The following is a 13,364-nucleotide window of genomic DNA, read 5'->3' on the forward strand; positions in this document are numbered from 1 at the left end:
GCTCCCGCCCCCCGCCTCCCTGGTATAACTTGGCCGGCGTGGAGGAGGCGCCGCCGGAGTCGGAGGGCGGGGATCTCGGAGGAGGGAACCCGAGAGTTGTGGAGACTATGACTGGAAGAAGTCGCCGCCTGCTCTAGGGGGGGACCGCTTCCCGCTCTCGCGCGTCTCCCTCGCTCTCACACCCACCGCGCCTCCCGCCTCAGCCTGCACCCTCGCTGCTTCTCTGGCTAGGGGGATCCCTGCACTTCGCTCCCCGGTTCTCTGGGCGCGGCGGGGGCGCCCCGCGGGTGCCCTCGCCCTCCCAGTGCGGGCGGCCGGCCGGCCGGGATGTGGCGCTGGGTGCCCCCGAAGCTGGGCCGCCTGTCCCGCTCGCTGAAGCTGGCGGCGCTGGGCAGCCTGTTGGTGCTGATGGTGCTGCACTCGCCGTCGCTGCTCGCCTCCTGGCAGCGCAACGAGCTGACCGACCGGCGCTTCCTGCAGCTCAATAAGTGCCCGGCGTGCTTCGGCACGAGCTGGTGCCGCCGCTTCCTCAACGGGCAGGTGGTGTTCGAGGCGTGGGGCCGCCTGCGCCTACTGGACTTCCTCAACGTGAAGAACGTCTACTTCGCGCAGTACGGCGAGCCCCGCGAGGGCGGCCGCCGCCGCGTGGTGCTCAAGCGCCTGGGCTCGCAGCGCGAGCTGGCGCAGCTCGACCAGAGCATCTGCAAGCGGGCCACCGGGCGGCCGCGCTGCGACCTGCTCCAGGCCATGCCCCGCACCGAGTTCGCGCGCCTCAACGGCGACGTGCGCCTGCTCACGCCCGAGGCGGTGGAGGGCTGGTCGGACCTGGTGCACTGCCCCTCGCAGCGCCTCCTCGACCGCCTGGTGCGCCGCTACGCCGAGACCAAGGACTCGGGCAGCTTCCTGCTCCGCAACCTCAAGGACTCGGAGCGCATGCAGCTGCTGCTCACGCTGGCCTTCAACCCCGAGCCGCTGGTGCTACAGGTAGGCGCGCGGAGGGTGGGGGTGTTGCCCGCGGACCCCTGGTCCTGCCCTGCCCGGTTGGACCCGACCCCGCGCGGGGCGGCCCTGCGGGAAGCCTGTGCGGGTTTGCCCAGGGGGCGATGTGCCCGGCTTCTGGAGACACTGCCCCTGGCACCTGGGCAAGGGCGCATCTCGGATGCGGCTGCGAATCCTGCGGCGGCGGGGCCAGTGCGCCTCCGGAGCTTCCACCATGGCTCTCCAGCGAGGAGTTCCGCTCGCCTCTGCCTTTCTGCTTTCCGCTGCCATGACGTGCACTTCTCCAGCACGGGCTCCTCTCGGAGTTCTTTACAAGTGGTTCTCTACCACCTTTTCCAGGTGGCCGCCCTAACTGAGGCTCCAAAATCTTTGATCCAGCCCCTACTTTTGCCAAGCGTTCATCCCGCAGCTCATTTGGGGACAGGTTGGACAAGAGGTCGGAGCAAAGGGGGCCGATGTCCCAAGATTGGGATTATTGCACGCGCCCTGGTTTAGGTGCAAAAAAAAGTAAGGCAGCGTTTGATGTAGGGTGGGAAGGGCATCGGGCCAAGATGGACCCTTTCATCCTCTGGATTGTAAAGATTTAGCTTTTAAGCAGAGAAAATGTTAGACCTGAGTGAGAAGTGTAGGTAAGTGATTGTAGCCTTGTGGTTGGCTCTGTCATGATTTTATTTTAAAAATAAAATGTATAGCTTGGCATCTTTTTACTGGTGAGGCCAGACAAAAAAACTGTGTAACTTTGCAGTAATTACTTGGGTTTCTACACGATCTCATGGTCCCTTGTTTTATGATGTACTTGAGCAGTGGTTACAACTATATGAGATTTTGATCCTTCTAGATCACCACGGGAAAAGTCGCCGTTCCCATTTTCCATGCTAGACTTGCTGCAGTTCAAATAGGAAAATATATGGTAATTTTGGTTTAAGTTCAAACCTTTTCTGTGCAGAGAAGTCAGGGAGGTTTAGAGAGTTTGTTCAAAGCTGGTTTTGTTTTTTAAATCTAAAGTGCATGAGTAGGAATGTTCAATATTTATATTGTGGGTTCCCCCCCCCCCCTTCAAGTTCTCCACTGCCGGTTGTAGCTGAAAGAAACTAGTTTTCTTTTAATGCGGTCTGATCATTTTAACAGTAAATAAGCTTTTTCATTTTGAAACAGAACACCAGTGTGAGTTTTAGTAAATTTTAACATATAATTGGATGTATGTAATGGACATGTTCTAACAGGATGATGTGTAGAACTAGTTACATTCGCTGGAAGAAATCTTCTTGATTCAGTCGTTGTAAAACTAGTAAGCTTCTGAAGGTTAAGTCCATGTTTATCATGTATCTATACACATGTGAATTTAAGGCTTTTTCATTTTCCTTCTTTGTTTGAAGATGCCTTTCTTATTTCAGAAGTACTGTTTATATAAGAAGGCCGATTCCTGGAGAAATATTTAGCTGGGTAGATTGCTGAAGTCTTGTCAAAATCTCTTGGACCTGAAAATTTGATAGGAAGCTATCTTAGTATTTTGGGAAAAAAATTTAAACTTTACTTTCCTGCACTGGACATACTGGCTTTTTGTTATCAAACAATTCTGTTTATGTATTAGGAACAACTAATACAAGAAGTAATATTTTAATAATATCTTATGTCCAGTTTTTAATCAACACTGTCTTGGCATCAGAAAATTAGAAACGTTAGTATTTTATTTCTGTTATGGTAAATCATCTTTGTTCGTGAAATCTGCAGTTTGGGTTTTGTCCTCTCCGTCTCCCCCCCAGTTTATTAAGAGTTAAGATAGTTGAGTTTACCTGTCTTTTGCTTTTCTGAAACTCTTTCTCCAAACTTGTTTTCTTCCTATGTTTTAATGGTAAATAATGGTTGTGGATTTTTTTTTAAACTATAGTTTTGTGGGTAGTTTTTTGTTTTGTTTACATGCACAAATCTTTTCTTGAAATTTGAACTTGGTGAGCTAATTTCTCTGAGTGGGTTAGAGGATAAGCTAGTTTGGACCCTGGCATTTTTTAGATTGCCTTTTTCAAAGGTACTAACACTTTCTAGATAATTACATATTGTGAATCTCATAAATTTGGAGTCATTAGTACAAGTCAGTTATATTGCTTTAGTTATTTTTAAAAGCAAATGGAAAAAGATTTCTATTTAAACAATTCTTCATAGAGAGCTGCTACTTTATGTGTAGAACCACTTGTTCTTGGTAAAAGCTAGTGAGATTAAGAAGTATGAACATCTCACCTCCTTTCCTTTCCTTTTGAACTCATTTGCCATCCATGCCTCTATTGCATTATCTTAATAAACTTTTTCCACTTGTTTTGCTAAAACAAAAATTAAAAAGGTAGTATGAACAGTATTGCGATTTGATTGTTATATAAAACAAAATTAAAAGAAACTCAAAATTCTTTGACCAGGTACAGATTGTTACATAGTAAGTCAAATGATCATAATCCTTTTTGTTGGCTAGGTAAATCTCTACAATAGAACTTTTTTGGCTGTTATAAAAGGCTATAGTCTGCTAATGGCAGAAACAGTACAGATCACATTTGGCTATTTGTCTACATCTTAGTTTTGTTTCTGTGTGTTTTTAGAAACCTTTATAAGGGTACATACGTATTTCCCAGCTTAAAGGAGAACTCAGTGTTTTTCTGTTTTTCCAAGAGAGGGAGCTACTTATCGAGAATCTTTGGACAGCTAGTGGCAAACTAGATTTTTCTTCTATTTTCCAAAAGCTAACTACTTTGAGAGGACGAGAAGATCTTTTGACGTGATTTCATTAAACTATTCTTAACATTTTCATGCTTTCAAAATAGGTATTATCTTTTAAAATAAGATAGTAAAGAAAGAATGGAGAAAGCATGCACAAATTTAACTCTTTAGCTTACCTCTTCTGCTATTAAGAAGCAGTACAATAAACAAAGATTTTACTTTATTCTCTCAAAGGAGATAGGAAAGATAATAAGTGTCTATAAGAGGCACATACTTATACCTTAGTTATGTAGGATTAAATAAAGGTTTCTACATGTGAAATAGTATGTAATACTACAGCTCAAAAGAGCTCATTGTTACTCATTGTTGGAGTAAGTAACTTAACTAGAGCTCTAAGAAAAGTTCTGTCCTTGAATGAGTATCTTCTAAAAATTCTTAGAAATAACAAGATGATGCCAGTAGTAGCTTTACTTTCTGTCCTGATGGCTTTGTCCCTCCCTTCCCATTTCTACTTCGCTAAGCAGTTTGTTTTGATACCAACGAGGGAGGTCCGGTGATTTGTTGTGGACCATCAAGTCAGAACCAATCCATAACTGACCCTCCTGCAGGTTTTCAGAGGCCGTAACATCGCACCGGGTGGTGGTGGAGCGAGATTGCCCATCTTTTCTCCTGTGGAGCAGCTGGTAGATTCTAACCGCATGTCTTTGTGCATGCAGTAGTATGGCTGGTTGTAAAGAATTGTGCTGCCATTGTAAAGGTACATAGTTTGAGTCCCATCTGCTTCTCTGCATGAGGAAAGATGGGCCATCAACTCTTATGGGATTAACTACCTATGAAAATTCGCTGAAGGGTCAGTGATGAGTTGGTTCCAACTGGATGATATGTAAATTAAGGAAACCCTAATAAAACCTTAATTAAAAAAAACCCCGTGAACATAATAAAATTCTACAGAATATGATAGTCAAACAGATTTCTGTCCAAACAGCCAGTAGCTTTCTTCGTTTCCTATAGACAAAAATCAACTCCAGGTTATAAGTCAGAGTCTAAGCTTAGGAACTCCCGGCAACATTTTTCTCTCTCCCTCACATACACACAAATAAAGCACAACAATTAAAAAAAAAAAAAACAAACCTTTTCTTTACTAGTACAGCAGTCTTTGGAATGAAATAGCAAAGTACCTTTTTATTCTACTTCAACACTTCAGTAACACAATACAAAACTATCAGGGCTGGTCCCTTTTGATTTTTCTTTCCCCCACAGGACCATGGCATAAGCAGAGAGCAAATGAGTGGTATACTCATGACGCTCAAGGACAGAGCAGAACTGCTTCGTAGTTTACAGCAGCATACTGCTACATCTTTCGCCCGAGGAGTGCCTGGTGTTCTAATGGCTGGCCTCTTAGTTATAAGAGGGTGCTTTGACCACTGTACCACCAGGGTTCCAGGTTTATGCACCCGCAAGTCACCTATGACTCATAGTGACCCTGTGAACAATAGAACCCTGCCCTATCCTGAGCCAGTCTTACTGTCTATGACACACCTGACCCCATTGGCATAGTCACTGTGTCAGTCTGTGTTATCCAAGATCTTACTCCCCTGCACTGACCTTCCTTTCTTCCCAGCATGCCCAAAGGATATAAGACAAAGTTTCAAAATCCTTGCCTCCAAGGAGCAACCTGGTTTTACCTATTCTAGGACAGGCCTGTTTGTTCTCTTGGCAGTCAATGATACGTTCTTTTCTAGCATCACAACTCAAAGGCATCAATCAGTTCTTCAGTCATCCATCTATCATGATACTTCCAGTTAGCCCAAGAGTGAGAATCTTTGTCTTCTTGATGTTGAGATGTCATCCATTTTGAAAACTGCAGTGCTTGGCCTTCTGTATCGATTCCTGACACCTTATTTTTTACCCGGGGGGGGGGGGAAGCAGCTTGAATATCCTCCTTCATCATCACCACTTTTGAATCATATGCTCTTTCATGAAATTCTTCTCTGTTAGCCAATTCTTTTTGGTACTCCTTCCATCTTCTTTTGATGCTTCCTGAATGAATCATTCAGTATTCTGCCCATAGCATCTTTTAAGTATTGTAACTCGAGGCTTGAATTTTTTCTTCAGTTACTTCAGCTGAAGAAATACCAAGAGAGTTTGTCCCTTTTGATTTCTTGACCCCAGCTCTTTGCAAATTTTATTTAGTACTTTGCTTTGTCTTCCTGAGCTGCCCTTTGAAACCTTCTGTTTTGCTTCTTAAGTTCCTGATTTCTTCCCATTGCTTTTGCTTCTCTGCATTCTAGTGCAATATTCAGAATCATCAGACGTCATCTTAGCCCTTTCTTCCTCTTCTGTCTTTATAATGACCTTTTTCATTCTTTGTGAATGATACTCTTGATATTATCCTACAGCTCATCTGGTCTTTGTTCATTAGCATTCAAAGCCTCAAACAATTTTTAGCATACCATTAGTTACACTCTGGTCAATTTTGCGCTAGGGATAGATTTTTACTGAAAGTTTCAAGTGAATGTTGTTCTTTACACTGCCTAAAACATGTTTTGTGATGGTAAACAAAGAAAATATTATGACAATGTAAATAATTTTGTTGTTTTTGACAAGTTGGTAAACTTTTGATACAGGATTCGCTTTCCTCACCTATGAAATAAAAGTACTTTTATTACATCCCTTTCTTTTCAGCCCCAAATCCTGCAACTCAAACTCCTTGACATTTTATTTCAAGAGTTTTTTTCCTAAAGTAGATATGAAGTGGGTTAGAAGCCAGAACAGGCCTGTTTCAGACCAGCCTTTTTAGCTTCAGCTACAAGCACACAGTGTCAGATTAAAATAAGAGGTTACAGTCAAATGAAAAAATACAGAGGTAAAGGTAGCTTGGATCTTGTGGGCAACACTATCTAGAAAGGGTGGTGATGGTTATTTTGTGCCGTCGAGTTGGGACCATTTAACTGCTTCTGGAAACCCACCACAGCAGACCCTCATTGCCCATCCTTCTGAAAAGCAGGATTAGAACCACGTACCTTCACGATTGCAGTGCATCTTGCCATTAGTTTATTTTTATCTAAAAAGTTTTCAATACCAGCTTAGGGAGATGCCACCTGTACTAATGAATTAGTAACTGCATTCCTAGATGTTGGCTTTAAAGTAAATTATAGGTAGTTCTGAGTAGGTTTTCTTACTCTGTTACTGTCACTGTTTTGTCTGTTTGGAAGCCATACAGGACCATTCTATTTTGTCTCATACTCAACTCATTGTCATCATGTCAGAACCAACTCAGAGTTGTCCCACTAGCCGGTTTTCAGAGGCAGTAAATCTCATGGGAGAAGGTGGCCATTCTTTGTCCCTTGGAGGTACTGGTGCAGTCGAACTGCCAGCGAGACGACAGCTCTGAGTTATCAGCACAGCTCCCTGCAGACTAAGCCACGAGAGCTCCCTTTTTGTCCCGTGTTGTTGTTGATGAGATCCACCAAGTCAACGACACATAGTGATTTTATGAACTGTGGATCTGTACACTGCCCCATCCTGTGCCGTCTCACCTTCTCTGACACACTCACCCACCGTTACAGTCACCGTGTCAGTCCATCTCTTTGAGGTTCTTCACCTCCTTGGCTGACTCTCCACTTTTCTGAGCATGTTGTCTATTTCCAGAGACTGGTCCCTCTAAACAAAATGCCCAAAGTATGTACTGTGAACTTTCATTCTCCTTGCCTGCAAGGAATACTCTTGTCCAGGTCATACCTTTTTTCTACCTTTTGGCAGCCCATGGGCTGTTTAGTACTCTTAATACCACAACTCAAAGGCATTGGTTCTTTTTCTGCCATTCTTACTCATTGTTCAGCTTCCAGCAAGGGCTTGGAAAAGCCATGGCTTGAATCAGGGACACCTTAGTCTTGAAACGGAAATCTTTGTTCCTCAACACTTTTTTCTATTGTTGTTCGGTGCCTTCACGTCAAATATGACTATTAGTGAACTCAAGTAACAGATCTGAACCCCGCCCTATTACTTGCCATTCTCATCATTTCTGGCATACTTGCAGCAGTGAATCCATCTGGCTGAGGCTCGTCCTCTCCTTCATGACCCTCCACCTTTCTAAGCATGGTGTCATTTTGTAAGGAATAGCCTCTCCTAACAGCATGCCCAAAGAATGTGAGAAAGCTTTGTCATCTTTGCCTCCACGGAACCCTCTGGCTGACCTTTCTCTTAAGACACATCTGTTCTTTTGGCAATCCATGGAATATTCCATTTTCTTCTCCTGCAGCACAACGTAAAGGCATCGGTTCTTCCTGTGACTTTTCCCTTTGTTATTGTTATGTGCTGTCAAGTTGGCTACAACTCATAGTGGCCCTATGAACAATGACTGCATCTTGTCTTAACCTGAGCCAACCTCAGCATCTCTGACAGTCTGCCTCATCCAGGGTTTCTCTCCTACACTGACCCTCCACCCTTCCAAGCTTGATGCCATTCTCTAAGGACTGGCCCTTCTAGCAACATGCCCAAAGTATGTGAGACAGAGCTTCAAAGTCCTTGAGGTTTCACCCTCTCCACAGGGTCACTAAAAGTCAGAATTAACCCAACAGCAGTGGGTTTAGTTGACATTTTAATGCCCTTTATAACAAAACAAAAAAGAGATCTATGTAGTTCACATCAAAACAGTGGGGAAACTTTTGTTTGGAAAGACTGTAGAAGCATCTATTAACCCTTAAGAAATCAACGCTTAAAAATTAATAAAGCAAAACTCCTTTAATTTTTAGTTCCTTTCTCTTCTTTTGTCTAATCATCTGACTGTTTGCTTTCCTATTTCCCTGCATGACCAACATGCATTTCTCACACATACTAGTAGAATGGATTTGTCATTTTTTAAAAAAATTCATGTATGTTCTATGTAGTCTTAAATTTACATTGTGTTTCACACACTCATCCATATACATTATATTTTACGAAATTACTGTTGATCTATGCCTCTTGTGACCCAGCCTTTCCAAGGCCCCATTGAATCTTTCCTATTCCTTTACCCCTCATTCACCCACTAACCTCTGCTCTCCTGGTGATTAGAACATTTCCTTTTTATGGGAGGTCTACTTCCTGGACATAAGTAGCCAAATCCCCAGGGTGTCCTCCTTCCTGCTACTCATCAGTCAGCAGTGTGTCCTTCCATGCCTCAGGCCTGTAACCAGAGCACATGCCCGAACCATCTATCCTTGGGCCACTTTTGCCCACCCATACACATGGCACATATTCCCATTTGGTCAGACCTGCATCCAGAAGCTTATGCTCATTCCACTCACCCCTGCACCTCCCTGCTCTCCTGGCAATTGGCAACATGTGCTCTTGGTGCCAGACAGACAGCTGGAAGTGTTAGACTCCCTCCTGGCAGCTGGCCATGTGAGCTCTTGTGCTATTCAGCTGGTGACCTTTGCACCTGTGGCCAACTTCCCAGCAGTTGGCGATGTGCGTACATACTGCCCAACCTAATGACCAGTAAGAATGGTTGCTTCACCCATCGTGACAGGTGCTCTAGCCAGGTTTCTAGCAGGTGGTCTGCCAGATTTCTGGCAGGAGATCCTCATGGTCTCATCCAGTTTCTGCCCATTTGCAGTGTCATATGCATCTCCCACACTCAGACAGTTCCTGAAGGCCTTCTGTACTTACACTGAAACCCTTGATGCTTTGCCACTTAATGAGACCTGTTCTGCATGAAGTGTAAGACTGGATGCCCAGGGGGCCTCCCTCTCTGTTTAGGTGGCACTCCTCACAGTGGGTACAGAGATGCCCAGCCCTGTCCTCTAGAAAATTCATTGTTTGCACTGGCTAGGAAGGCTTGCAACCCTGTAAGAGCTGTGGAGGAACTCTGACCACCTAGCACTTGGCATCCAGTATCAGGGAGAGAGCCTAATACTCTACCTCCACTTAGTCCAGTAAATGAAGACCCATGCTTAACCATAGAGGACTTGTGTGTGGTTATGACTCTGCTACTTGCTAGTGGGAGGAAGTCCTGCCCAAGCATAGATACCACAGAAGTCACACCTAGACCAGACTGTAAAATAGCAATTAAAATAATATAGAAGAAGATTTACCAGGTGAAACAGTAAGCCCTGCGTAAAAATAACTCATGTCATAATTAAACCAACATCTTAAGGCCTTGGACATATGGCCTTATATGAAACAGGATGGAATAGCTTAAAAAAAAAAGCAGCCACGTAAGAGGACAGAAAACCTTCCAGAGGGAAAATAGTGATAGAGCTACATGCTAAAGAATGCCAAAGAGCTACAGGTAGGCTCATTGAAGAGATCAAGGAAGATACAGATGAAACCCTGGCAGAACTCAGGGAAACATTACAAGGCAAAATTAGAAACCATACAAGAATATAACTAGAAATTTAAAAATATTGACAGTAAAATAACTCAGCAGGAGAACATGAAAGTAGAATTGAGTCAGTAGAAACAACAGTGAAATAGATGATAAATCCCATGATACTAATGTATTTGAAAAACAGAGAAAAAAGAATGATGGAAGCCTAAGAGTTTCGTGGGACAGTGTTAAGAGGAATGATTTACTTGTAACAAAAAGTCTAGAACAGGAAAGGAAGTTTTTTTTTAAAGAGAATTTTTTTTCAACATATAGAGGACCCTATACTAGATCACTTTCTATGTATCTGAGAGCTAGACAATGACTAAGGATGACAGAAGAATTATTGATGACTTTGAACTGTGGTGTTGAAGAAGAGTGTTGAGGAACCCATAGATTGCCAAAAGAACAGACAGATTGGTCTTGGAGAGGGCACATCTAGAGTGCTCTTTGGAGGCAAAGGTGATAAAGCTTCATCTCACATACTTTGGGCATGTTGCTAGGAAAGGTTATTCCTTGGAGAGGGACATCATGCTTGTAAAGGTGGAGGGACAGTGAAAGAGGAAGACCCTCAACCAGGTGGATTGACACAGTGACTGAAGCAGTGGGCTTGAATGTGTCGGAGATTGTGAGGATGGCACAGGATAGGATGGTGTTCAGATTGGTTGTTCATAGGGTTGCTGTGAGTTGTGCTTGACTTTGATGGCACTTTAGAACAAAGCATAATAGGTAGTACATTATTGAACAATACCATTAATATCACGTGCAAGCAAAATCTTTCTAAAGGCTATTCAGAAATGGCAGAGAATGGCCAGAAGCTCCACTTGCATTTAGAAAAGGCCATTGCACCAGATACATCATTGCTGATATCAGGTGGATCTTGGCAGAAAGCTCTTTCTCTCTCGCTCTCTTTTATTTATTGTGCAAAGACATTTGACTGTGTGGGTCATGATAATTTATGGCTAATGTTGAGAAGAATGGAAACTTTAGAGCTTAATTTTGTTCATGTGAAACCTATACCTTGACCAAGAGGATGTCAATACAAACAGCAAAGGAACACTGCATGATTTAAAATTAAGACGGGTGTATATCAGTTCTCTGTCCTTTCTCCTTACCTATTCAGTCTGTATGCTGATCAAACCATTCATGAAACTGGACTTTATGAAAAAGAATGTGGCATCACGATTGGAGGAAGACTTGTCAGCAACTTGCCTTATGCAGACGACATAACATTACTTGGTAAAATTGAGGAGGACTTTTGGCGCTTGCTACAGAAGATCAAGAATGCAGTCTTCAGTATGAATTATATCTTAAGATTTCTTTATCAAAAAAGTCCTCAACACCAGGCCATTAGGTAACATCATGATGGACAGAGAAGAGATTAAATTTGTCAGCAGTTAAATCTTGCTTTCATTCACAATCAGTACTCTTGGTACAAGCAGTCAAGAAATCAAAAGAGGTATTGCATTGGGAAAAGATGCAGTGAGGGACCTTTCCAGTGTATTAAAGAGCAGTGATGTCAGCTTAAAGAGTAAGGTGTTCCTGATTCAAGCCGTGTTCTTTTCAGTTGCTTGTTATTATCTATATGTTGAACAGTAATGAAAGACAACAGAAGAATCATTCATGACATTGAGTTGTAGTATTGGAGAATAGTAATGAATATCCCATAGTCTGCCAAGGAGATAAACAAGTGTTATCTCCGTGGAAGCGAACCAGAGTGCTCCTTGAAACCAAGGATAGGGAAACTTCGTCTCATACTTCATCTGGTTACTTTGCTCCACAATCAAAACCCTTGATACCAGGAGATCAGGAGACATATTCGTTGTGAAAGGGGGCAGTCAGGGACCTCTAAATTACTGAAGAGCAGTGAAGTCTGTTTGAGGACTAAGCTTCTGATTCAGGCCATAATTTTTTCCAATCACTTGCTGTGTATCTGAGAGCTTGACAGTGAATAAGGAGGACAGAAGAATTGAGGCCTTTGAGCGGCAGTGCTGGAGAATTAATACTGAATATTCCATGGACTGTCAAAATATCAAATGTGTCTTGGAGAAAGTGCAGCCAGAGTGTTCCTTGGAAGCAAAAATAATAAAGCTTTGCCTCACATACTTGGGACATGTTGCTAAGACACGTTATTCTTTGGAGAGGGACATCACTTGTGGAAATGTGGAGGGTCGGCAAAAGAGGGGAAGACCCTCAACCAGGTGGATTGACACAGTGATTGCAGCAATGGGCTCAAGTATGTTAGAACTGATGAGGATGGCACAGGATAGGGTTCAGATCTGTTGTTCATAGGGTTACAGTGAGTCATATTCAGCTCGATGACACCTAACAACAGGATCTCTCTGAGTCATCATCATCTCAGGGCGCTTCACTGCTTAACACACATGTTGTTGTTGTTGTTGTTATGTGCCATCGAGTCACTTGTGGCTCATAGCGACCCTATGTACAAGAGCCCTAAACGTTGTTCTATCTTGTGCCAACCTCACCATCTCAAACACCCTCATTCCCACCACTCCAGTCACAGAATCGATCCATCTCATCGAGGGTCTTCCTCTCCTGCACTGTCCCTCCACTCTCCCAAGCATGATATCCCTCGCCAAGGACCAGTCTCTCCTTGCAACATGCCCAAAGTATGTCAGACGAAGCTTTGGAAGACATAGTAAGCACAAAATCATCAACGATGGGCATGCAGAGAAAAACCCATTAACAAAAACATTCAGCAAAGAAAGTTAAGTAGAAGAAACCATCAACAGCAGACTTTCAAAATTACAAATAAGAAAGTGTAACAAAATGACAGCAGTAAATGCAGTATCAATAATTTCACTGAGTAGAGATTATTTAAATGTACCAGGCTTGAGTGACTGAGTGGATTAGTAATAAGACAAAGCATGACTCATCAGTACGTGACCACAAGAGACACACCTTAAAAAGAGATGCTGTTGTTACGTGTCTTCAAGTCAGCTGGGACTTAAAGTTACTTATAGTGACCCTGTGTAAAACAGCTTTGAATCCTACCCTGTCTTGAGCCAGCCTCACTGACTCTGACACACCTACCCCCATTGCCCCAGTAACTGTATCAATCCATCTCATCCAGGATCTTCCTCTCCTGCACTGTCCCTCAGATAAGGAAGTTAAAACTAAAAGTGACTGGGGCAATCGGGATGGGAGTGTCAGAGACAGTGCAATTGGCACAGGACAGAGCAGAGTTTAGTGCAATTGGCACAGGACAGAGCAGAGTTTAGGGCTGTTGTACATAGGGTCACTATGAGTCACAAGCTACTCAACAGCACATAACAACAACAACATGAGGGAA

General features: G+C 43.5%; 1 protein-coding gene across 1 annotated transcript in view; it reads left to right on the top strand.

The window, feature by feature from the left end:
- Nucleotides 1–23: 23 nt before the first annotated feature.
- Nucleotides 24–13,364, top strand: part of LOC102874632 (chromosome unknown open reading frame, human C3orf58) — a 33,605-nt gene continuing 20,264 nt past the window's right edge. Inside the window, exon 1 of the mRNA XM_006895110.1 lies at nt 24–984. Coding sequence (XP_006895172.1) covers nt 328–984 — 657 coding nt within the window. The 5' untranslated portion in view covers nt 24–327. The remainder of the gene's footprint in view (nt 985–13,364) is intronic.

This window comes from Elephantulus edwardii, unplaced genomic scaffold (assembly GCF_000299155.1).
Source record: "Elephantulus edwardii isolate Elephantulus edwardi_28Jun2011 unplaced genomic scaffold, EleEdw1.0 scaffold00158, whole genome shotgun sequence".
Lineage (NCBI taxonomy): Eukaryota > Metazoa > Chordata > Mammalia > Macroscelidea > Macroscelididae > Elephantulus > Elephantulus edwardii.